We start from the raw sequence: 23230 nt of genomic DNA, 5'->3' as shown, positions 1-23230 counted from the left end.
GTTTAAAAGAAATTGCTTTATCGCAGTCCTAGCCTGAACCTTGGTAAGCTGGGCTAGCTTGGCTCCTGGGATTTGTTTCCTCGTCCCTCTTTCCAGCCGAGATTGGAACTTGTCCCTTTCTTACCCTATCGTGCTGGTGCTCAGTGTTTGCCAGACTTGTATGACTTCCCATTAGAAGAGGCTGTCTGTGTTCTCCCATGCGTCCTGAGCACACGGGTGCTCCATCAGCCATGTCCTCACGTGAAGGTGGGGCTGCTGTGGGGTCTGCCAACGGGAGAAGAACTGTATGAGGAGGGCGAGGGGTGGCCCGGACTTTTGAGTCTTGGGGAAATTGAACTGGTGTCTCCAGGGTTTGCCGGGGCGGGGCGGGGGGGCGTCATCAAAATGGGGTGCTTCCAACACACAGTCTCTCCTCAGCCTCATGTTCTATCTTGAAAGTCAGTGCGAAGTCTCATTCTAGAATATAACCTGTGTGTTTTACACTTAAAGTAATTTCTCCTAAGACTTCTGGAGCCTTGTTCCAGGTGCTGCTTCGATGGGGTGTTCTGTTTGTGAAAGCTCATCAAGCAGTACACTTATACTGTAGGTGCTTTTCGTTAGGTCTGTCGCGACTCATTAGAAAGCACACAGAAGAGAAATGCCCCGAAACCTACAAGTGTATTTGAGCTCCAAGAAAAGCTGTTGCGTTTACACTCTCCCTTCTTCACACTGGGTTATGGGTACCTTGGTTCCAGGCATATGTGTTGTCGGTTATGATGGGTCATGAAAGGGTTTTAAACGGGTAGACGTTGTGTTTGTAGGATTACTTGGGTTAATGCCAGACAAAGGGCAGCCAGGAGAGCCACTCAGGAAATCTGGGTGGGTCAGTGTGAACAGGAGATGTTGAGGCCAGGGCCTGGGCAGCGGCCAGAGGGATGGGCAGAGTGGGCAGACTCCAGGGAGCCGCCCTGGAGAGAATGTGGAGCCCGGGAGGAGCACCTGGGGCAGAGCCTTGTGCGTTGTGAGATGCCGCCGGGGACTATGGTCAGGGTGGTGGCTGCATCATCATTATCGTGATCTCATGTAGCTTAGTATATAAAAGCAGTTACACTTTTCCTTTCTAATGTGATAAACTTGATTCCTAGTCCACATTCTATATACAAAATTGTATAAAAACTTCTGGTCAGTATTTCAGTGCTTATACATTTTTTAAAGCTTGGATTGAAACAAATAATCATTTATTATAAGTCTTCTAAAATTCTATTAAACTAAAATGAAATTAAAAATTTTTTAAGATTTTATTTTGAAGTAGTCTCAACAACCCAACATGGGGCTCAAACTCACAACCCTAAGATCAAGAGGCTCATGCTCCACCAACTGAGCCAGCCAGGTGCCCCAAAAATAATGTTTAAATTGAGGTTACCACTGGTTCATTTCTCATTTCTTTTCTTGTCTTTTTTTTTTTTTTAAATAGGCTCCATGCTGGGCCTATTGGAACTTGTCCCTTTAAATAAATAAATAAAACTTGTCCCAAATAAATAAATAAAATCTTTTTTAAAAAAACTGAAAATCTCAATGAAGGTTGTTTTTTTTTTTTTTTTTAAGATTGTAATTTATTTTTCAACAGAGAGAGGGAACACAGGCAGGGGGAGTGGGAGAGGGAGAAGCAGGCTTCGTGAGGAGCAGGGAGCCCGATGCGGGGCTTGATCCCAGGACCCCGGGATCATGACCTGAGCCGAAGGCAGATACTCAACGACTGAGCCACCCAGGCACCCTCAATGAAGATTCTTAATGGCTGCTTTTAATTCAGCCAATTCCGAGAGGCCACCAGGCAGGGGGTGTGGGAACACTATTGTGGTGGGTTCCTGAAAACCAAAAATGGGTTTTGTCTGCCTAGGTTTCATAGACATCTTCTCAGAGTCCAGGGAGGGCCTGGGTGCGCATGCATCCCTGATCCTTCGCTTCCTACACCGCAATCGGCTCTGCGGCACGGCTGTCCCCTGCCCCATGCTGGACCACTGCGGGAACGTGTGCTCCATGAGGGCTTCCGTTCTGAAGGAGTCCTTGGATCAGCTGCTCCAGAGAGAAAAGGGTACGTGTACCCACGTGGTGGGGGCTCCTCAACACGTTCCACATGCCGTAGCAGCCAGCCCTTCTCCCTGCCTTCATCTCTGAAAGCCAGCCTGCCTGCTTTCCCTCCTTCCTTCCCTCCTTCCCTCCTGCCTCCCTTCCCTTCCCCTTCCCCGTCCCCCTTCCGTCCCCTCCTTCCTGCCTTCCTTCCTTCCCACAACTGGTCTCATTACTTCATCTAATTAACGCCCCCATTCCCCATCACTCCCCCTTCTGGTCACCATCACCTTTGTAGGTTTAATGTTCTAAATGGCACTTATTATTTGAAATTGTAACATTATTATTTCTCTCCGTTTCGTCTGCCTTGTTCGTGTCATTATCCTTAGCACTCGAACTCTGCCTGCCACATAGTAGGTACTCTGTGAGTAGTAGTTGAGTCAAGGAGGAAGGCCACCACACACAGTGTGGACTCACTCAGGTCCGTGGAACACAGAGTCCGCAAAGAGACTCAAGTGCGTGTGGGAATACGGTACCAGATAGAGTCAGCATTACAAATGGATGGAAAGGTGAATTAAGTCAACAAGTGAGGTCGGGGCAACTGGCCAGCCATTTGGAGAAGAAAATAAAACCAGATTCTTAACCCATTCCATTCACTGAAACAAATTTCAGGTGGATCGAAAAGTTCAACTGTAAAGAAACTGAAGTGCTGGAAGAGAGTAGTCCCACTCTGCACAGCTCCTGCCACAGGGACCTGGCTAAGCAAGATGTGAGACTCAGAAACTATCAGAGATTAATAAGTTAGACTTTATGCAAACTGAAAGGTCTGTATAGCAGAAAATAGAAGCAGAGTCAAAAGACGAATGAGGGCGCCTGGGTGGCTCAGTCGGTTAAGCGACTGCCTTCGGCTCAGGTCATGATCCTGGAGTCCCGGGATCGAGTCCCGCATCTGGCTCCCTGCTCCGAGGGGAGTCTGCTTCTTCCTCTGACCCTCCTCCTCTCATGCTCTCTCACTCTCTCTCTCTCTCTCTCTCAAATAAATAAATAAAATCTTTAAAAAAAAAAAAAGACAAATGATACCCTAGGGAACAAAAATATATTTTGTAACGTGTTAGGACAGACTGAATTTTTTTTACTAACTCTGACCTTGGGCACTTACTTAACTCTGTGCCTTGGTTTCCTCGTCTCTGAACTGAATTAGTACGTAGAAAACATCCAGAGAAGTGCCCGGCTCACAGTACACAGCACCTGTTACGTGTGTGCGGATCTACGTCCTGTGACATACAAACCGGCGAGAAGGCTTGGGACCCAGCAGGAAGTTAGATGAGGGTAGGATGGGGCCGCTCTCACAAACACAAGTGGCTTCCAAAGTCTCACACATACTTAAAGAAATGTCCACTGAGACTGTAAGATACCCTTTTCTTCTCTTAGTGTGGTTTTGCAAATATATCAGTGAATTAAGTATTTTACTATAGTGAGCTCATGGAGCAACCCTTGGCCAATTTCTGCTTTATAAGGGTTTTTTGGAAGGAGATTTTAAGGAATACTTATTTTTCTAGGACCAAAGTACCAAGCATATTTATGTTAGATATTTTAAATGACCCTTTATTTCTCTTTGTGAAAGAGATGTCATGTGATAGAATCTGGTTTTCCCTGCAGAAAGTCCTGGAGATCTAACCAGAAGCCCAGAGATGGACAAACTTAAGTCAGTAGCAAAGTGCTACGCTTACATAGAAGCATCCTCCAACCCGGCAGACATCGACAAGATGACAAATGGAGAAACGTCCTCCTACTGGCAATCAGATGGCAGTGCCCGCTCACACTGGATTCGGTGGGTGCTAGAACAGCGGTTGGTGAGAGCCCAGAAAAGGACCTGCTTGCTTTCTCGTACCTCATCAGTGTGGTCACAAATTAGCTTCTGAAGTTTAGAATGTTTTCTGCTTCCCTGCCTGGTTGTTTTCTTATTGGAAGTGACTATCTGTGGAGACGTCTGAAGAATCAAGTAAAAAGAATTACATGAAATCATGCTGCCTGCTTCATGTATTCATGAACGTAGGTAGTCATTTTGCCTGCGTTGTGTATTCATGAACGTGGATAGTCATGCTCCCTGTGTCGTGTATTCGTGAACATGGGTAATTCCTGCACTTGGTACTTAAGGGAGAAAGAGTATTTGATATTTTTTTTTTTTTTTTTTTTTTTTTTTTTTTTTAAGATTTTTTTTATTTATTTATTTGAGAGAGAGAATGAGAGAGAGAGAGCATGAGAGGGGGAAGGTCAGAGAGAGAAGCAGACTCCCTGCCTAGCAGGGAGCCCGATGCGGGACTCGATCCCAGGACTCCAGGATCATGACCTGAGCCGAAGGCAGTCGCTTAACCAACTGAGCCACCCAGGCGCCCCAGTATTTGATATTTTATCATACTGATTTCAGATCTTTTCCACTAGTTTCTCAGGAAAATTAACATCACAAGGGGCAAGTACTTTTCTTACATCAGATGTGATTTTACTTTTTAAGATCCTTTCTGTGCATCAAAAAAATCTGTATGCACCTCTCTTTGCCAGTTTGGCAGAGGAGGAGGGGATGGGATGAGCAGGAACCCTGGGGTGGGGTTGGCGGCCGTAAGCTGGTATTTCTAGAAGTTCTGAAGCTGCCATTTAAAGTTTCACCTGTCTCTTCAGAGAACGGGCTGATTCAGTTGGTGGAAATAGAAGTGATTGTCTTGTTCTCTCACGGGGAGTATATGTGACCTTTAGCCATCTAATTTACAGAAGAGGGAATATATTCAGTTCTTCAGATGAGGTTTAGAATTTGCTTCTTGCAGGTCATGTTGTCCTTTCCTGCCCGTACTGATGGCTTAAAGGGAAATTTAAGATTAACCTTGAACCGAAGGGAATTTAGAGACACAGGGAGGTCGTAAGGACTTTTCCAGGGGGTTGCTTTTCGGAGAGAGTGTCTGGCGGTATCCAGTACAAGCCTGCAGAGATGGGACTCGTGGCGCTGCCAGCTTCGCCCCATATACACACTTGTCGTTTGTGCTCCCCGTGTTTTCCAGCTTAAAAATGAAGCCAGACGTTGTGCTCCGGCACTTGTCCATCGCGGTGGCTGCCACTGACCAGAGCTACATGCCGCAGCAGGTGACAGTAGCTGTGGGGAGAAGTGCCAGCGATCTTCAGGATGTCCGTGACGTGCACATTCCCAGCAATGTCACTGGCTATGTGACACTGCTGGAAAATGCCAACATCAGTCAGCTCTGTGAGTCAGCCACGAGGCAGCTTGCCTTCTGATTTGGGGAGTGGGAGGGGCGAGGAAGGGACCGTTTTTAGTGGGAGGACCTCTACAGCGGAGACACTGTCGGATTTTCTTGGGAGGTTTGATTTGCTTCTCATGCACATGGGAGTAGCCATTGTTTCGTCTCTGTGGTATTTCGTAGAAAGTTGTAGGAGCCCTTTTTAATGAAAACTATTTTATTCTTGTTTCCTTATTAGAAAATTAGAGAAATACAGATAAACAGAGATTATTCAAAATCCCACTACCCAAGGGATTGTCACTGTGAATATGTTAGTGTGGATCCTTCCAGATCTTCGCTCGTTAAGTGTGTGTGTGTGCATGTGCGATCCGTGAGCGATCCGTGAGCGTGCACACGCTCGTGGCTTAAAATAAAACGTCGCGTTGTGCACGTGTACTCACAAAACGTAACGTATCTGTATCCATATTTACAAAACGGCGACAGTCTTTCCATGCCGTTGTGTAAAATGTTTTAGCGTATTGCAGACTGTGTGTTCTTGCACACCTTCACTTAGCGATGTAAGAACATGCCTTAATTTTAACCAGCCCTTTATTCCTGGACATGTACGTTGTTCCCATTTTTATACTAGTATGACCTTGCTTCACACCTAGCGTTTTGGAAATAATCACAATTCTGTGATTTCTTTCCAGGCTTTTTTCATTCAGGGAGCCGGGATGCTTCATGTTTTGTCTCATTTCTCCTAATGCTTTCCTGGGCCAAAAGAAGTGTCCTTACTTTGCTCAGAGGAACTGAGGCCTAGGGAGGTAGCATCTTTGTGTCTCGTGCCTGGGCAAAGCGGTAGTTAAGCTCCTGGAGTAGACGCTCCTTTCTCTTAGCCGTGTCCTCTTCAACTTGTCACCTCCTCCTCTCCAGCCCAAACAGGGGATTGTGACAGCTCTTAAAAGGGGGTCATGCCTGTGTTGTCATCCATTTGGACTTGATTATTAAACATAAATTCTCACAACTGCTGTGAGGCAGCAACTCTTTAAATCAAAATTTCAGAACCCCAGCAAAAATTCTAGAAATTTTCTCACCACGTATTCAATCAGGATTTAAAAAATGGTCTTCGTGTTAATTTTCAAGATGCATAAATTCCTGAGAAACTTCGTGATGGAAAGGGTTAAGCCACCCTTAAATTTCCACAGTAGTCTTATGACTCCTTAGTTTGGTTGATGCTTTTCTGACAAGTTTATTATATGCCAGCTCCATTGTACACATTATTTATTTCTGGCATCAAAGTATATTTCAGAATTTTCTTTTCAAAATGGGAATTACTATTTTGCTTTTAGTTGGGAGCCTAGCATTTGCTGAACTGAAGAAGTTAATCCAATACTGAATTTGTCGTTTGCGCTTGACAGATGTCCAGATTAACATAAAACGTTGTCTTAGCGATGGATGTGACACTAGAATTCATGGTCTGAGGGCTGTTGGCTTTCAGAGAGTTAAGAAGTCTGGGGTCTCGGTGTCAGATGCTTCTGCAATCTGGTACTGGTCTCTGCTAACCTCTCTGGTGACGGCGTCCATGGAGACAAACCCCGCCTTTGTCCAGACAGTGCTGCACAACACACAGTAAGTCGTCCTCTCTGCTTCCCCGCCCATCCAGGTGCCCCTCTTGTCCCCCCCCCCTGCAGAGCACATCCCTGAGACTCAGTGGCTCAGCCCTGGGTGCCCTGGTGTTTCCTGTCTGCGCTTTCGGCTCCAGTCTGGGGGGTGGGGGGTGGGGGCGGGGACGGGTCACGCACACCATTCCGTTCCTCGCCCACGGGGAGCAGTTGCTCGCATTCACAGATCACTTCGTATCAGATACAGCACCTTCAGATGCCGCGCATTATTTACCTCCTCCTGTTGTGAAGCGTACCTGTAAACCTTATCCCCGTGTCGCAGACGAGGGCTCTGTGACACTCCCCACAGCAAGTCACTGGGCTGGGCAGGGATGCGCCTGTGTGAATTTAAATTTTAAAAGGTAAAAATTAAAAGACAAAACCAAAAACCTGTAGGGCAGAAAGACCCAGTGGTAACAACAGACAAAGCGGGGTGGTGACCTAGAGCCTTAGGAACTAGGAGCTCCTGGTACCATATTTGAGTTACTAGTGGCGGTTCTCTGACGTCTTCCGAGAACAAAGCTTTTCAGCCGGCAGCGCTGTGGGCGGTGCCAGATGTGAAGTCCTATTTGTCTGTACTCCTGTCTTGCTTCCTGTTTAAACATGTTTTTAAAAAATCAATTAGAAACTTAGAGAAGTATCTCAAGTACAATACCAACAACTTTATTTCCTTCTGAGCCTTTCGAGAGTGGTCTGCAGACCTGGTGCCCCATTGTCCCTGAGTACACGAGTGTGTGTTTCCTGTCAACAAGAAGGTTCCCTGCCACCAAGAGGACCAGGGAGTTCCCAGTGATGCACGGTGCTGTCATCTGGTCCTCGGGTCCCATTCGGGTCCTGCTAGCTGTCCCAGTGACGTCCCGTGTAGCAAAAGGACCCAGGCCACCCTTGGCGTTTGTCACGTCTCCTCAGTCTCCTCTAGTGTGGACCAGTTCCTCAGTCTTTCCTGGACGTTCCGACTTTGACACTTTCGAAAATTATAGGTTGGTTATTTCCAGGAGTGTCGTTCAGTTTTGGTTCACCTGATGTTTCATAATGATTCGGTTTAGGTTTTGTGTCTTTAGCAGGAGTATCAGAGAAGTGATGGTGTGTTCTCATTGCGTCCTATCAGGTGTCGCACAACTTTAGTGTCCACTTACTAGTCCCGCTCACGTTAACTCTGATCCCTCGAAGGAAGGGGTGTCTGCCAAGTTTTTCCATTGTAAAGGGCTTTTTTGTGTTGGTAATTAGTAAGTATTTTGTGAGGGGTGCTTTGAGACTGTAAATGTCCCATCCTCCCTCAAACTTTATATTGGTATGGACTCATGATTCCTGTGTTAGTTGCTGGCTTATAACATCCCAGTGTGGAGGTGTAGATTGGCCCAGATTTGGCCAATGGGAACCCCCTTGGTGTGGTTCATGTGTCCTTTTGACGTGTCCTCAGCAACTTGAAACACTTCCTTACTTTCTAGAACAGCAGACTATTCCAGGCCTGTTTTGATTGCTCCCTGCCTCAGCCCTGGAATCAGCCATTGTTTCTGAGGGGTCATCATCCCTTTTAGTGGAGACTAAACGGACGAGCTCATTGCTTCTCTCAGGCCCTGTCGGCGGGCCCCATAGGAAATACACGTTTGTGCATAAATAGTACACGTGTGTGTGTGTCCACCTTACACACCCTCACACCCGTAGTCATTTCTGCATCTGTAGTGCTGAGAACTCTGGAGTCTGCAGCGACACCCCCACTTCTGATCCAGTGTACACTCTGGTTTCCTCTCTCTGTGTTTGCACCTCCCTTCTTGGGTTAACAAGAAAACCGCTGTCCTTCCTCCCCACTGTATTTACTTATTTACTTAGTCCTACTCCATATAACCCGTCTCCCGTCCCCCCTGCCCTTGCCTGGACACCCTCCTCCCCGACTCCTACTCTAGCACCTTCTGCAGGGCTGTTGCTGTGACCGTCCCTGTGCATGGGCCCTGCTTGTTCCCCTTGGGTTCCCTCGCTCTGCACTGGGCCGCCCTCCTTGGTGCTCACATTCCCTGCCAGGCCGTCCCTTTGTGCACATACCTTTCGCACTCTGCTCAGTACCCACTTCTGCACCCCGTTATGGGCCCCCAGGGTGCCCTGCCCTCCCACCCAGACACACATGAGTGTCTGCCTTGTGCAGCCCTGCTTTATGGACTGAATTCGCAGGAAGGGGAAGAAGAAGAAGAGCTTTCTACCTTATTCTTGTAAAGATATGCCAAGTTTTTGAGGAATGGATATATTTAAAGTTTATATTTCTAAATACTTGTAATTGTTAATCCGCAATTATGTTTTCACTCCTAATGTTTAAATATCAGTGATCTAAAACTACTGTCATTTTTTTTTTGAAAAAAATCAGTGAGGGACAATAAAAAGAATATCATGAAACAGAAGTGTTGTATCAATAGAAATAAATTTGGTAAATCACTGCACGCTCGTGTGCGTTTGGCCTCGTTGACCAGCTGCCGTTCCTGTGGCTGCCATCCTGTGCAGCCCCTTGTAGAGTGGGGAGAAGAATGAGAGCAGAGGGAAGCCGACACAACGTTAGCCTTGCTGTATTGTCTCCGTTTTGAAATAGGAATAATACCGTTGGAGGGATTCTCATTCCGGTTCCCTTGAAATGACGGTCAGTTGTAGAATTTTGAGTTACTTTTTGCATACCTTCACATTGTTCGCGCTACACTCGCTCACCCAGCGCAGTTGCTGGCGTGGAGTAGGACCCAGTCATTTTGTTTGCATCAGTCTGTCTGATGACTACGAGTCTGGAGGAGGTAAAACTTTTGGGGGATTCAGAAAGATAAACGTAAGAGGAGACGAGAGAAGACAAACATTGAAGCAGGCATTAAGGTAGAAAGGCCAAGAAACACGGGGCAAGAATAGAAACTGTGACAGGTGCTCATGCCTAGGAGGAAAGAAAATTCGTGGCGTGTCTTTAGATGCCGTAGATCTCAAGATGGAATGTGTAACATGAACTGCTTACTGGGCCACAGACTGCTCTGCCTCTGGGGTCACATTTTCTAAGAACTCCAGGGTTTTTTCTGTAGAGTATGTATGTCTTCTGCCCACCCTTTGTGAAATGAAAACTTGATCCCAAAGACTGGAATAAGTCTCCTTGGAAGGAAATGGGACTCTTAAAAGAAAGAATAAATAAAAAAGAAGGAAACTCCATGAAGTTACTTGGCACCGTGACTCCTGGGGAAAAAAGCTGGTTCGATGTTGTGTGCTGGGCTCTCTGTGGGAACACTTTGTTTATGAGGGATTAATCCCAACAGGCGTCTAACAGTTTGGTGTTCATTGAATATTATTAAATTAATGCGTTGCCTGGATTTGTTCTGATTTTCCATCTCCCACTTGCAGGAAGGCACTGCAGCACATGCCTCCGCTTTCCCTCTCACCAGGATCTACGGATTTCTCGACTTTCCTGTCTCCCAACGTTCTAGAAGAAGTGGACAGCTTCCTCATAAGGATAACTAGGTAAAGTCAAGGTTGATGAGATGGGGCTTGTAGGGGGTAGAGGGCCTCTATGCTTGTTAAGTCTTTTTTTAAAAAAAATTTTTAATCTTTTAGAGATCAGCACTAAAAATCGCTCATTTGCAGTGGCTGAAGTAAAATCATAGTTCAGCCCTCTAAGCTCTATTCTGTAGCGACACCACCTGACCTCAGGGGGTGGGGGTCCTCTGACGCAGCCAGAACAGGTGCCTTAGAGTCCCCAGTGCGGAAGCTCTCAGCTTACTTGGAGCCCCAGCCCACGGCCTCCCCGGCACCCGCCAGCAAATAAGCCCCTGGGCTGGGGGCCTGGGTGAGGCCCCTTAGTATCTTGACAGACTTAGTGCTTGCTGTTCCGTGTCCGCCCAGCCCTGAGGGCGCTACTGGGTCGGAGCACAAACCGGGTCCAGAGACATCGGGAGTTTTAGAAGTTTCAGTGTAAGGTGTTCGGAGGACATCTAAAGTAGGTTGTTAGTGCTTGGAGGAATGAGCCCTTGAACCTCTGGCAGCTGATCAATCTTAGCAGAGGTTTATTGCAGCGGCTTCTTTATTTGTGGTTTGTTTGTTTATTGTTTGGTTTATAAAGTTTGACTTGTTAAAATTGATATTGTTAGTAGTATTTAATAGTTACAGATTAAGGGCCCAGAGGGGAGGATTTAATGTCCTGGTCCTCTGGGTTGACTTAGGTTTTCTTTAGGTTATCTTGAGGATTTTGAGAAAGTATTTCTGATCAACATACAGAAAGCATATGACAGGTGGATTTTACTGATGGTGGTCAGTTACGTGGGGTTTGGGGGATACCTGGGTTTTCTCATGTTTTTAGGAAGTGACGAGTTTTTTGCTCTTTGTTTATAGCTGCTGTTCGACTCCAGAGGTGGAGCTGACTCTTCTGGCCTTTGCACTGGCAAGAGGAAGTGTTGCCAAAGTGCTGAGCTCTCTGTGTACCATCACTGACCACCTGGACACACAGTACGACGCCTCGTCCCTCATCTCCTCCATGGCATCCGTCAGGCAAACCCTGCTCCTTAAATACGGTAAGTGAGCACGGCGCGGTGGACGAGCCAAAACACCGTAATTAACCTGGCATCTTCTTACCTCCTTGGGCAGTTGGTAGCTACCCCGTGATTCCGGAATGAACATATCCTCTCCTACAGGGGCTGGCAGGGAGAAGGGGGATGTGGGCCCGTTGATGGCAGCATCGGAAGAGGCTCTGAGTATCCCCTGGGCTGTACTCCCGGGGTTTACCGGCCAGACCACTTAGGCTTGGTGGTCATTTGAGCACCGCCGTCTTCGATGAGGTACAGATGCGTCTCTCTGTGTAGACCAAGAGGGTTGGGAAGTTGGAGTACCTCCCATCTGGAGGAGGGAGGGAACTGGCCCAGACAAGGCACAAAGCCCTAGACCGCATCGCTCTGCGTCCCTGTGAGAGCTGTGTGTCCACCACCGCCTTGCCCCCCTGGGCCCGGCCACCGTCCCCCTTGGCGCTTTCCTGCTGACTCGGGATGGGCCCTCCTAACCCTTCTCAGTTGGTACCTGAGGAACAACTCATCTGCCATCCCGGCCTCTGGCACTAACGTTTTGTCCACAAAGTACAGTCTTGGATCCCATCCTCTTCAGTTAAACGGGCAAACTGTGCTGTTTCTGCCATGCTATTTGTTCTTTTGCCTTCATACAACTTAGTAATTTATGTGTAATTTTTAAGGTCCGACAATTGATGTCTCGTAAATCCAGTTTTCCTCTTAAATTTGAAAAGGTCATTTTTTTGGTGGGGTAGGGAGCCCATAGCAGGCACGGCTGGATGGGAGGGATACGTAGTGTTTGGGAAATACTCTCCAGGAAAGTTATGGATTCAGATGAGCAGTTATTTGGGCAGGGAACACTGGATAGGGGAGGGACGCAGGAGGGAATGTTTGTCACTGGCAGTGTTCTAGTTCCGGGTTGGTTATACGTTAATGGGTATTCATTAAAAGATTATTAGCGTGAAAGAAAAAGGAAAAGCTTTCAGGTCATTACAGCAAACAGTACTTTTTAAACGTCTTAAAACTTTCAAAATTTGCCTGTTAGGTGTATTAAAGAAACACAACCCTAGACCCTAAGATACTACTTATACATGTAAATGCAACTGTAATAAAATTAGTTACTGGCTCCAAAACACTATTTTAGGAATTCCTCTCCCGAACATGTTGAATCTGTGGTATTTGTCTTGTATCTTATAATGTGCCTTGTTTCTGAGGAGTGGTTATTCTAGAGACCTCTTCTTGGAATCACGTAGGGACATAAAGCCGTACTTGGTCTCCTTCAGGAAAGCATAGAAGAATGGCGTCACCTTCTGTTTTAGCTTTTCAGCGGGTGCGTTTTCCGTCAGTAGTCTCCTGGCCACCTGCTTTCCATTTCCACGGACGTGCCTGCTAGTTTTTATTTTTTACCTTGTGCCAGCTTAAGGCTCTCATCCTCTCTCTTTTCTTTGATCAGGTAAACCTCTTCAGTTGACCCTTCAGGCCTGTGATGTCAAAGGGAAAGAGGAGAAGTCAGGGCCTGAAAACCTCCTCGTGGAGCCGTGGACGAGAGACGGTGAGTGGTAGGTCTGTCCGTGTGTGGTGAGTGGAAAGGCCGTGGCGCACTCTCCGCCGGTGTGAGGCTTGGGCCTTGGACTGCTTGGAACTCGCGGGCTGCACACCAGGTCGGCCTGCACGAGGCGGTGGTTCTTGAACCATCTGCGTGCCATCCTTATCGCAGCCTCGTACTCTGCTATGGGTACTCGAGAGCCCTCGGTTTTGAAAAGCAGGGACTCTTCCTTTTGGAATATAAAAAGTTTCCATTTTTAAATTCAGATTATTTTTCCATTGTGTTACCCTAAAGCATTAAGAAACTCAGCAGATCTGAGGCACGATACTGCTGAAAACATAATTTCAGGAGAAGGGTATTTCTCAGTGTGACCCCTCTGGATCCGGAGTGTCCGGAAGAACCTCGCTGCTTGCCTGCTGTTAACCCGGTAGCTGCTGAGGAGCTCTCCCATGTGGTGGTGGGCTCTTTCTCTCGGCCCGGGGTGTCTGTGAGTCTCTTCCTCCCGTCTCGTTGGCCAGCCGGTTCGTCTCCTGCACGTGCCCCCTTGGCGCTCACTGCGCTGCTTAGAACATCGCCGATTCGGCTCAGGAAAGGGACCGTTTGGGTAGTTATCAAACGCTGGCAGGAATTGCCCTCCTGCTTTGGGTTTGCTTTCTCCTTGGCCTTGCTCACAGCATTGCAGACCACATACGTTCTCAGTGGTCCCCTCTTCTCTGTCGTGTCTCCTGTGTTCGTGCTTCTCCCCGAGGCGTCTCCTCTCTCTGTGGGCTTCGCGTGCTATAGACTCCTACGCAGGACCCTCTTGCTGCAGTCCTCCCCGCGCAGCGCCGTCTCTGCAGGCATGTTTCCTTCACCGCGTCCCTCTCCTGTCCCGCTAGGGGCCGCTAGGGGCCACACAGGCCGCGCACTCCCCCCGTCACGTGCCCTAACCCCAACCCCCCCCCCCCCCAGGAAAGGCAAGACCACTCTGCGAGAGGCCCCTGCATTCTCCCTTGACGCTCTGGAGAGTCAGGGTTTCTGTCTCCAGAGCATGTAAGGCAGACCCTTCCCAAAACATGTTGATGGATTTGTACTCTTATCATCATCATCCACTGAAAAGCCTCTCTTTTGTTTTGTTTTAGCTTTTTATTTTTATTTTATTTTTTACTTATATCACCATTTCAAATCATGTCTCCATCTATTCTTTCTTTTTTAAGACTTTTTTTTTAGAGCAGTTTTAGGTTTATAGCAAAATCGGAGGAAGGCACAGAGTTCCCGTATAACACATTCCCCCCACACGTGCAGCCTCCCCCATTGTGAGCACCACTCCAGAGGGAGAGAGACATTTTCTTACCATGGACAAGCGTACGGCAACACTTCATAATCGCCCAAAGTCCACAGTTTACCTTAGGGTCCGAGAGAGAGAGGGGAGAGAGAGAGAGAGAGAGGAGAGCGCACATGCGTGAGGGGGAGGGGCAGAGCGAGAGGGGAAGAGAGTCTTAAGCAGACTCCGTGCTGAGTGCAGAGCCTGACATGGGGCTGGATCCCACAACCACAACCTGAGCCGAAACCAAGGGTTGGGTGCTTAACCGACTGCGCCACCCAGGTGCCCCCTTTAGGGTCCACTCTTGATGTTATATGTTCTGGGGGTTTAAACAAATGTGTAATGACATGAATCTATCGTTATAATACCATACAGAGTATTTTCACCATCTTAAAAAATGGTATATGGATTTATAACACTCTTCAAAGTCCAGAAGGAAGTCCATAGCTGCAGATTTTTCTGTAGCTATGAGAATTGAATACTGTTACTCTTCCTGTGTCTCATCTGCCCATCTCCCCTCCCTGCCTTCCGCTTCCCTCGGGTGGATGGATCTTGTCAAGTAGTTGTAGTTTGTGGGTTATGTTGGTTGTATTTCCTACAGGCGCACAGGTGGGACGTGTTTAGGCCTGGGGAGGAGACTCGGTTTCTCCTGGTCACTCCCTCCACAGCCATCGCCCCTGAAAAATGAGCCTGAGGCGATGGGTGGGGCAGGGGAAATGCTCACAGCCAGAACAGTTGGGTCTAGAGGAGGGATTGCTTTCCCTCCCTTGGGCGGGGGAGGGGATAGCTCTTCACAAGGTTGTGCTTCACGCTCCCCAGGTGCCCGGAAGTGTCATTTCTGGAGAGGTGCCTCTTGCTGCACAGGGAGTGCCCAGGCGACCCACACATTGACCCTCAGGAGCCCAGCTTTCCTGTCTGGTGTTTGAAAGGGATGCAGGGTGCTGCCCATACACCGAAGGGGTTCTTTAATCTGTGATTGGTTATTTTCTTTGCTGTTATTTGAAGAGAATAAATTGGGGGGGGGGTGCAGTATCGACCGAGGGAGCTTTAGGGCATCACATGAGCTCTTTTTTGTTTTTTACCGAGAAAGGGAAGAACAAAGTTTTACTTACCTTTTAGGCTTTGTTTATATATTTATTTTGGCCTTTAGAAAAAACCTTTAGATGTGTGTTTGGTAGCAAAGTCATTTAGAGAGTGATTCTTTTGATTCGGTTAATTGCTTTAGCTACTTTGAGACAAATGACAAATGCTGGTGGTCAGTTAACCTGGGCAGACCTTCAGCGCACCGGAGAGTGGGCTGGATAGATTAGTCTTACCGTTAGCCGAGTTGTGTGAATTCCTGGCCGTGTGGCTTCTTAAAACTGAGGACATAATTACTGTTTGATGGAACTAGATCCTACCGTAGCTTCTCTCTCTAACTAGTCAGTGTTCCTTTGGTTTTAATTTTCTTGGTTTTGGTGACACATTTTGCATATTGTTTTATGGAGATTCAACTTCATCAGTTTTGTTTATTGAGTTCAGTATAATGAAAGCAGCAGCATGAAGCGGGTTTAATCTTGAGCAGGCAGAACGGTTGAGGGCCGTTCATGGTTCCAGGATGAGTGGTTGTTTGGTGCTGATGGGGGCATGTGTGTGAATTTTATCATTTACAGAGGTTTGAAAGAGAAAGGCGGCCTTGGGTCTAGCAGCAGACCTTTTTGTGAATTTACAACAACAAAAGAGGTAAACCATGACTTTGATACAAATGAAAAATGAACAGTTACACTTTTTATTTATCTCGTTAATTAGTGAGGGACCAGTAAGATGTTATAAACAGTTCAAAAGAGAATGCATGAAATACACATAGACCGGTAAGAGTGCCGACAGGAATCCACAGATAGATACAAAAATTGGTCAACATTCATGAAGAATAATCAGCTGCATTGGGCCGCCTGGGTGGCTCAGATGGTTAAGCGTCTGCCTTTGGCTCAGGTTGTGATCTCAGGGTCCTGGATCGAGTCCCGCATAGGTTCTCCCTCTCCCTCTGCCTGCCTCTCCCCCTGCTTGTACTCTCTCTGTCAAAATAAATAAAAATCTTTAAAAAAAAAAAAAAAGAATAATCAGCTGCATTTTCTGCGGGCAGGAACCGTCTGCATTACCGTCTTGACTCTACGGTTTACAGAGTTGTAAAATAGCTCACAGCGAAAGGTGGAGATAGTCCACAGAGTGTGCTCAGCGGAACAAACACCCAGCCATCTTTTCTGCCCATTTCAGAGTCTTGCACAGTCTTTCTTGACAGAGTCTTCCGGAAGTTCTGTCATCCCTCTGTTGTCTGTCCTCTAGGCCTGCGTGCCTCTGTCTGCCCAGTCAAGCATCAGGCATGGTTTTAGGAATGGCACAGAGAGACGATTGGTTGTCAGGTCTTTTGTCTGTTTGAATTTAAGTCACAGTCTTTATGAACTTTATTTGTCTTTCTTGTTACCTCAGAGCAGGGCTGCCGGTGTGGTTGAGAAGACAGTGTGCTGTCTGCACCTAGCCATGGTCTGTTACCTAGGGGTTGGCAGTGAGCTCACACCTGTGCGGAGGGGAAATCTTTTTCTGATTCTTATGAAAATACCAGATAGACTAGTTACCCCCCGCCACACACAAAGGATCCGGTGTGTTTGGTTGGTCTCTGTGAGTTCTTTGGGTTATGACAAATGAGTCGGTTGTCCTCACTTCACTGTCTACCTTTTGCAGGGTTTCTTACAGAGACTGGAAAGACCAGAGCAAGTACCATTTTTTCTACAGGAACTGAATCTGCATTCCAAGTTACACAGATCAGAATTATGGTAATTCTCTTACTACCTTCTTTAAGCAACGTTACTGCGATTTTTAAAACTGGGATTCCATTTCAGAGCCTGTCACGGGTTTCCATCACCCATGTTGTGACCATTCTGTGCCAGGCCTGTAGCAGAGGGCAGGGACACAGAGATGAGTAGATGGTTGTCTGGGGATGTGTGAATGCAAGGGATCGCTGCTTAGGAAGCAGTGTTTTTATTTTTCTAGGACTAAATATCATTCTCTTGGTTTGATTTGCTTTAAGCTCTTTGAATTTAACTGTATTACTTGGGAACACAACAGCCACAGGACTTTTGTACCTTCCATGTACTTGAGCTAGATCTCTGTTTTTAGGTTCGACGCGGTGGCATTGGTGCCCAGTGTGGGTTGGTGTTTGCCTATAACTCACCTTCGGATAAATTCCATGCAGAAGAGCACTTCAAAAGGTTTGAAAAATATGACAAATGGAAGCTTCAGGAATTCAGGCAATTTGTAAAAAGCAGGTAAGGAACGGAATAAAAATCTTTGTAGTTAGTAAGGCTGAATGCATTTTCTTATTGGCAGTAGAAGTGGTGCCCCTAGCCCATCCTCAGTGGCCATGAGCATTCATTGCTTTCTAGCAGCATCCGTGAAGACATGTTTTAATTTGTTTGTAGATTCTTCACTCAGTCCCTTCCGTGACCAGGTGTACACGTCTCCAGAATGGCTGGGTACTGACACACGCCTGGACTGCCTTCAGTCTTACCTCGCCACTGGGAAGTTTATCGATGCCCCAACCTTCCTCCTCCTAATCATGCTTTCATTGGAGGTATTTTTAAGCACCCACTCTGCACTGGGCCTGATGCTCGGCGCAGAAGAGACACAGTGAACAGGTCGGCACGGTCCCTGCTCCATGGTGCTCACTGTCCTCTCAGACCAGCAGTGTCACAGTCTTGTCAGCACTGGGCAGGAGGGGTGGGGGCTCTGGGAGGAAAGACCCCGGAGGGAGTGTTGTTTGTGGTAAGAGCTAAGGATGATATACAGTTGAAGGAGAGATCCTGAGCAAAGAGCAGAGCAGGTTTGAGCAAGCACTTGTAGATGAAGTACGGCAGGCTCGGGGGCCTGCAAGTGCAGAAGTTACTGCCAGGTGGAGAGTGGGGAACGTGGAGCTGGAGGGCCAGGAAGAGGCCCAGTCACTAAAGGTCTTTCTGTCTGTGGCTCAGGGCTTGGATTGCATCCTTTAAGCCAGGGTGGGGGGACAGCATAGTGTTGAGGAACTTCGGGGAGAAGAACGAGGAGACCAGATGTGTGTTTTACAAGTACTGTTCTGGATCGTGCTGTGTGGCCAGGGGAGAGCCAGCATGGAGGCAGGATGGAAAGAGAGGAGGCGGCCAGAGGCCTGGGTCCCCTCGGCTAAGCAGCCCTGGCAGCGATGGAGAGGTGGTCACTGACGGAGAGACCACCAGACAGTGACTGAGTGCAGAGCAGAGGAGGAAGGATGGTGTAGGCATTGCGGAGGCTTGGGATTTTGGCTGGGGCAGGTGGGGACACTGGGAGTGCCCTTCTCTGATAGAAACTAACTTGGGAAAACAGTCTGTGGGAAGCTGCTGAGCTCAGTTTCGGTCCTGTTGAATTTGAGGTCTAGGAAGACTTTGAGCTACTTGGCAGCTCCTTGGATGAATGCGTTGGAACCTGGAGGAGGTACTGAAGGTACCAATAGGAGAGACGTTTGAAGGATAATTAAAGTGAGATTTTTCTGGAAGAGTATGTGGGCTGGGAAGAGAAGAGAGACCCTATAGATCAGCTGAGAGGCACCAGCATTTAAAGGGCCACAGAGAAAAAAGGAGGCTGAGAAGCAGCCAGTGAGGCAGCAGGAAGTCCCCTGTGTGTCCTCATGAAGCCAAGGGGGGGTGATGTTAAAGGAAGTGGGGAGCGGGCAGCGGGATGAGATGTTACCCAGGGTCATTTGGATAAAGTCTGCGAGTGGACCTGTCGGATTCAGCCCGAGGTCATTGGTGAGCCTCGGGCAGTGTTGCCTCCCACATTCGTAGTAGCAAGTTAAAACTCACCGAGCGGAGCCCGGGACTTGCTGATTGTGCCACTGTCTCGGGTGACAGGGGAGGCCTTCAGCCGTCATCTGGTACCGTGCCGCCCTTTACCGGCACCCATGTCACCGAGGACTGTGTTCAACGTGGATTCTGATTCAGTAGTTCTGGGTGTAGACTGTGACTTGTGAGAAGCTCTCAGGTGACTGATGTTCCCACCTGCGGACCCCACTTCGAGTAGCACAGATCTAGAATAACTCCCTCTGTCTGCTGGTTGTCCTCTGGTGGCATTCTGATAAACTTCCCAGTGGCGAGGTAAGACTGAAGACAGTCCAGGCGTGTGTCAGTACCCAGCCATTCTGGAGACGTGTACACCTGGTCACGGAAGGGACTGAGTGAAGAATCTACGAACAAATTAAAACATGTCTTCACGGATGCTGCTAGAATGGTCATCCGTGAGACTGAATGACCACAGATGGTCATTCAGTCTCCAGAACACTCCTCACGATGGAGAACTCACTGCACTTCAGGGGTAGATCATGTTCAGTTGAAATCTACAGCTGTAATTCCAACCCTCTACATGAACTGGAACAAATCTCCTTCATTCCTAAAATCTCCCTCCCCAACGTATATATGCCTTCTTAAAGGACGCACCCCCCCCTTTTTTTTTAAGAATTTATTTATTTGAGAGAGAGAGAGATCGTGAGAGAGGACAGGAGCTGGGAGCAGAGGGAGAAGCAGGCTCCCCATGGAGCAGGGAGCCCAATGCAGGACCCAATCCCAGGAACCTGGGATCGTGACCTGAGCCGAAGGCAGATATGCTTAACCAGCTGAGCCACCCAGGCGCCCCTAAAAGATCCTTTTTTTTTTTTTTTTTTTTTTGATGGTAACTAGAGATTACCCTTGTTTTTAAGCAGCTCTATCCCATTCTTGGGACGTATTAAAGTAAAATTTTTTTCCCTAAATCTGTTAAATAAGATCTTTCACATCTTACGTAGGATTTTCTTTTGATCTAGGTGTAGGTCTGTTCGCTGCTTACTTGCTGATTTTAGCTTCTGCTTCCAGCCTGAACTACTCTGAAATCTTGGTGTGGTTGGCCTGCATGTTACCGTCTCTCTCCAGTTTGGAAATCAAATTGTTACTGTGCATGCATCTATCTTCTTCCCTTTTTTTTTCCTCTCTCCTGTCCTTCTGGCCAGATGATGGTCAGTCCGCACACTCCCAGCCAGCCGAGCGACTGCTGTGCAGACTCAGGAGGACGCACGCTCAGCTCTCTTCTGCCCTCTGCTGTGTGGTGTAGTGAGTGAGCTTGCCTCTCTGTGCGCTCTGACACCTGGCCAGCGGTCTCTCCCTCTCAAAGAGTTCTTGACGGCTGCCGCAGGGCAAATTAAAAAATCCTCAAACACGGTATTGATGAAACTCATTGACATGGTTTTGGGTTAAGACCGAATACCTCCCGTCCTGTTGACTTTAGGATTTATTATGTCATGAGAGATTGATGCTAATAAAGTCTTAAGAAGAGAACATTTTTTTTCCTGTTACAGAACCTACTCTGGATCCTTAATCTTCTTGCACGGAGGCTCCCGTTTGCTTATCCATGCAGAATACTCACATGTTGCTAGCTTGCTAGCTGTATCACAGATTAAGTAGTGGAAAGTTTTAGGAATGTGACTTGAAAAGACTGCCTTTTTCTCCTTTGGTTATTTAATTGCTGAAGCGGGAGTGTCTAGTTTTTAAAAAGAAGTGGCTGGGGTTGTGCTACTTTAGCCTTGAGGCTGAGATGCTTTCCTGGAAGGACCTTTTAAGGAGCAGGAGAAAATGCAGAGGCTGAAGTTTTCCTTTTTTGGAGCTCCAGGATCTGAAAGTTCCCTGCTCTTAACCTTCAGCTGTTGTAAGTGCACCGAACCTCAGACTGGGCATACGTAGAGTAGCCAGACCTAGGGAAAGAAACTGAACCTGCCTCTCCTTTGGATCTTTCTGGAAGCGCACAACGGTTGTTGCGTTGTTTCTTATTCCTGAGTCATCTAAGATGCCTCGCTTCCATGTCTCGTTCTTCAAATATGCCAGTTACCTAGAGAAGCACACTTTCTCTTTAGTTCCCAGATTGTATTTGGAACTGATACTAGTTCCCACGTCAGAGATACGGGGGCTGAGCAACGGGAGGTAGTCACCAGCAACTGCTTCCTGTGCTTAAGAGACTGCAGTGCCACACCCGGTCCCTGGCCGTTCGCTGCCGGCCATCCATCCACCCGAGTTAACGCCGCTCAGATGGTGCCTTGCTCGTGAGACCCCTGAGAAGTTTAGAAAGGGGACGGTGCTTTGTGATCACCATTGTGTTTGCAGGGTTGGTTGCTCCTCTGATGACCTTGGAGAGGATGACCCCGTTGGCTGGTTTGAGCTGGAAGAAGAGTGGGATGAAGCAGATGTGAAGTTGCAGCGCTGCAGGGTTGCCCAAGTAAGCGTTAGCGAGTGGTGGCCTTCCCACATTTGCCCACTCCCTCCTTCTGCCCTGTCCGTGTTCACGGAGCGGATCGTATGCGCCAGCCCCATGCCAGCCCCGGAGCCAGCCCTGGAGGCCAGTCAGCCGTGACGGTGACCCTCACGGAGCCGCGGTCCAGCGGGAGACGCCCCGGTACAGCACACACGGGGGCTGCGGCCGCCCAGAGGAAGCACGTCTCACCCGGCGCGCAGGTCACCGGGGAAGGCTTCCCAGGAAAGGCGGTGTGCTGCCAGGTGTTGGAGGTCGATGAGTCGTCACCCGCAGCCAGGCTAGGACGTGTGGGGAAGGGTGCATGCAGCGGGGAGAGTGGAAACACGCTGGCCCGAGTGCACGAGAGATGTGTGTCCATGGCTGTGAGGGAACCCGTGATTGTCTGGCCACTTCATTTCTTTCACATACTTAGTGTCCCTCTTAGTAAGAAGCTGCAGTAAGAGAAGTAAGAACTATCTTCTGGGCTTAGAGGTAGTAGATGTTCAGTAAGTATTTATGCATCTGAGTAGTGGGGTCTGAGTGGCTCTTGGCAGAGGAGCTTCCACGGTAAGAAGCAGAGAGTTTGCATAGCAGTTGGGCTTTCAAATGGCTTTGGCCTCGAGCAGACGGCGCAGTGTCCTGGGCTGTGGGTGGTATAGACTAGTTGGGAGCTTTGCGACAGTTGTTGACTGTTTTCACCCTAGACCTGATTTCTGATTCAAAATGACTGGGCCACAGAGCAGACACACTTCTCTGCTTCATCCTGTCTTACCCTGCGTTTGCCCTGAAGGTGGGGTAATGCCATTTCTCTTATTGGGATCTTTCCCAGAACCTGACTTGAATCGGCACGAGTGTTTTTTCCCCATTTGTTGAGATGTTGGACTTCTTTTTTGTGCCCCATGCCAGGCAGAGTGAGACCTAATAAGTCATTAAAGTCATAGGGGGACCTTCCCAGAAAGGCCTTCATCTCCCTTCCATTCATAGTCCGGCTTCTGAGTCCTTCTCCTCAAATCTCTCTGTCCTTTCTAGTACTTGATGGTGAAGTTCCTCTGCACCCGTCAGGAGTCAGCGGAGCGCTTGGGCGTGCAAGGCCTCAGCATCAGCGGGTACCTCCGGCCTGTGCGAGCCGAAGCGGAACAGCACGTCGTCTGTGCCCACTGCAGGAAGGACGGGGAGGAGAGCGTCTGTGGGGCCACCCTGCTCCTCAGGACACTTCAGTTCATTCAGCAGCTCGCCCATGACCTGGTACCTCGTTCCCTTGGGGACAATTAATGGTGGTGTTGAGGGAAGTGAACAGCCGCCGGTGAAAGCAGGCCCTATCGAGCCGTGCGGTAGGGACGTGTGTGGCTGGCTTCACGCTGCTGTGATGATGGGGGGCGCGGAGCAGGGGAGGGAGGTGCTGGGCATCCGTGGTGTCAGTCACTGGGGGACCGTTTGGCGTGTGGCCGTCAGAGTGAGGCTCCCCGGAATAGACTTACAGACAGACCATGAAGACCCTCGCTGTGGTTGCCGGTGGTAGTCTAGGGAGACCGAGCAAGTTTATGGGATTTCCGTCTCCCTTAAGTCCGGGGAGAATTATTTCTGAGGTACAGGTGAATTCTGTTTCCTCCCTAAAGGTACCAAAATGTCAGGATTTAAAATCATTTGTGTTCCTG

At 48.2% G+C, this 23230-nt stretch overlaps 1 protein-coding gene across 4 annotated transcripts in view; it reads left to right on the top strand.

Moving 5' to 3' along the window:
- Positions 1–23230, top strand: part of ZZEF1 (zinc finger ZZ-type and EF-hand domain containing 1) — a 101906-nt gene that overhangs the window by 17492 nt on the left and 61184 nt on the right. For 2 of the 4 annotated variants that reach the window (XM_045890151.3, XM_045890150.3), the window contains exons 3-13: positions 1877–2071; positions 3706–3877; positions 5097–5296; positions 6689–6899; positions 10286–10402; positions 11270–11448; positions 12887–12985; positions 17001–17092; positions 17436–17584; positions 21449–21560; positions 22605–22820. In XM_045890151.3, the coding sequence (XP_045746107.1) occupies positions 1877–2071; positions 3706–3877; positions 5097–5296; positions 6689–6899; positions 10286–10402; positions 11270–11448; positions 12887–12985; positions 17001–17092; positions 17436–17584; positions 21449–21560; positions 22605–22820 (1742 nt within the window). Of the gene's footprint in view, positions 1–1876; positions 2072–3705; positions 3878–3904; positions 4099–5096; positions 5297–6688; positions 6900–10285; positions 10403–11269; positions 11449–12886; positions 12986–17000; positions 17093–17435; positions 17585–21448; positions 21561–22604; positions 22821–23230 lie in introns of those variants that run through there. The other 2 variants (XM_064583084.1, XM_064583085.1) reach the window with 2 other exon arrangements.

Source organism: Mirounga angustirostris, unplaced genomic scaffold (assembly GCF_029215605.1).
Source record: "Mirounga angustirostris isolate CCGP_5_RB_7025 unplaced genomic scaffold, mMirAng1.0.hap1 SCAF_17, whole genome shotgun sequence".
Taxonomy (NCBI): Eukaryota; Metazoa; Chordata; class Mammalia; order Carnivora; family Phocidae; genus Mirounga; species Mirounga angustirostris.
The sequence above is the reverse complement of the archived record's forward strand: the minus strand, read 5'-3'. Positions and strand labels throughout refer to the sequence as shown.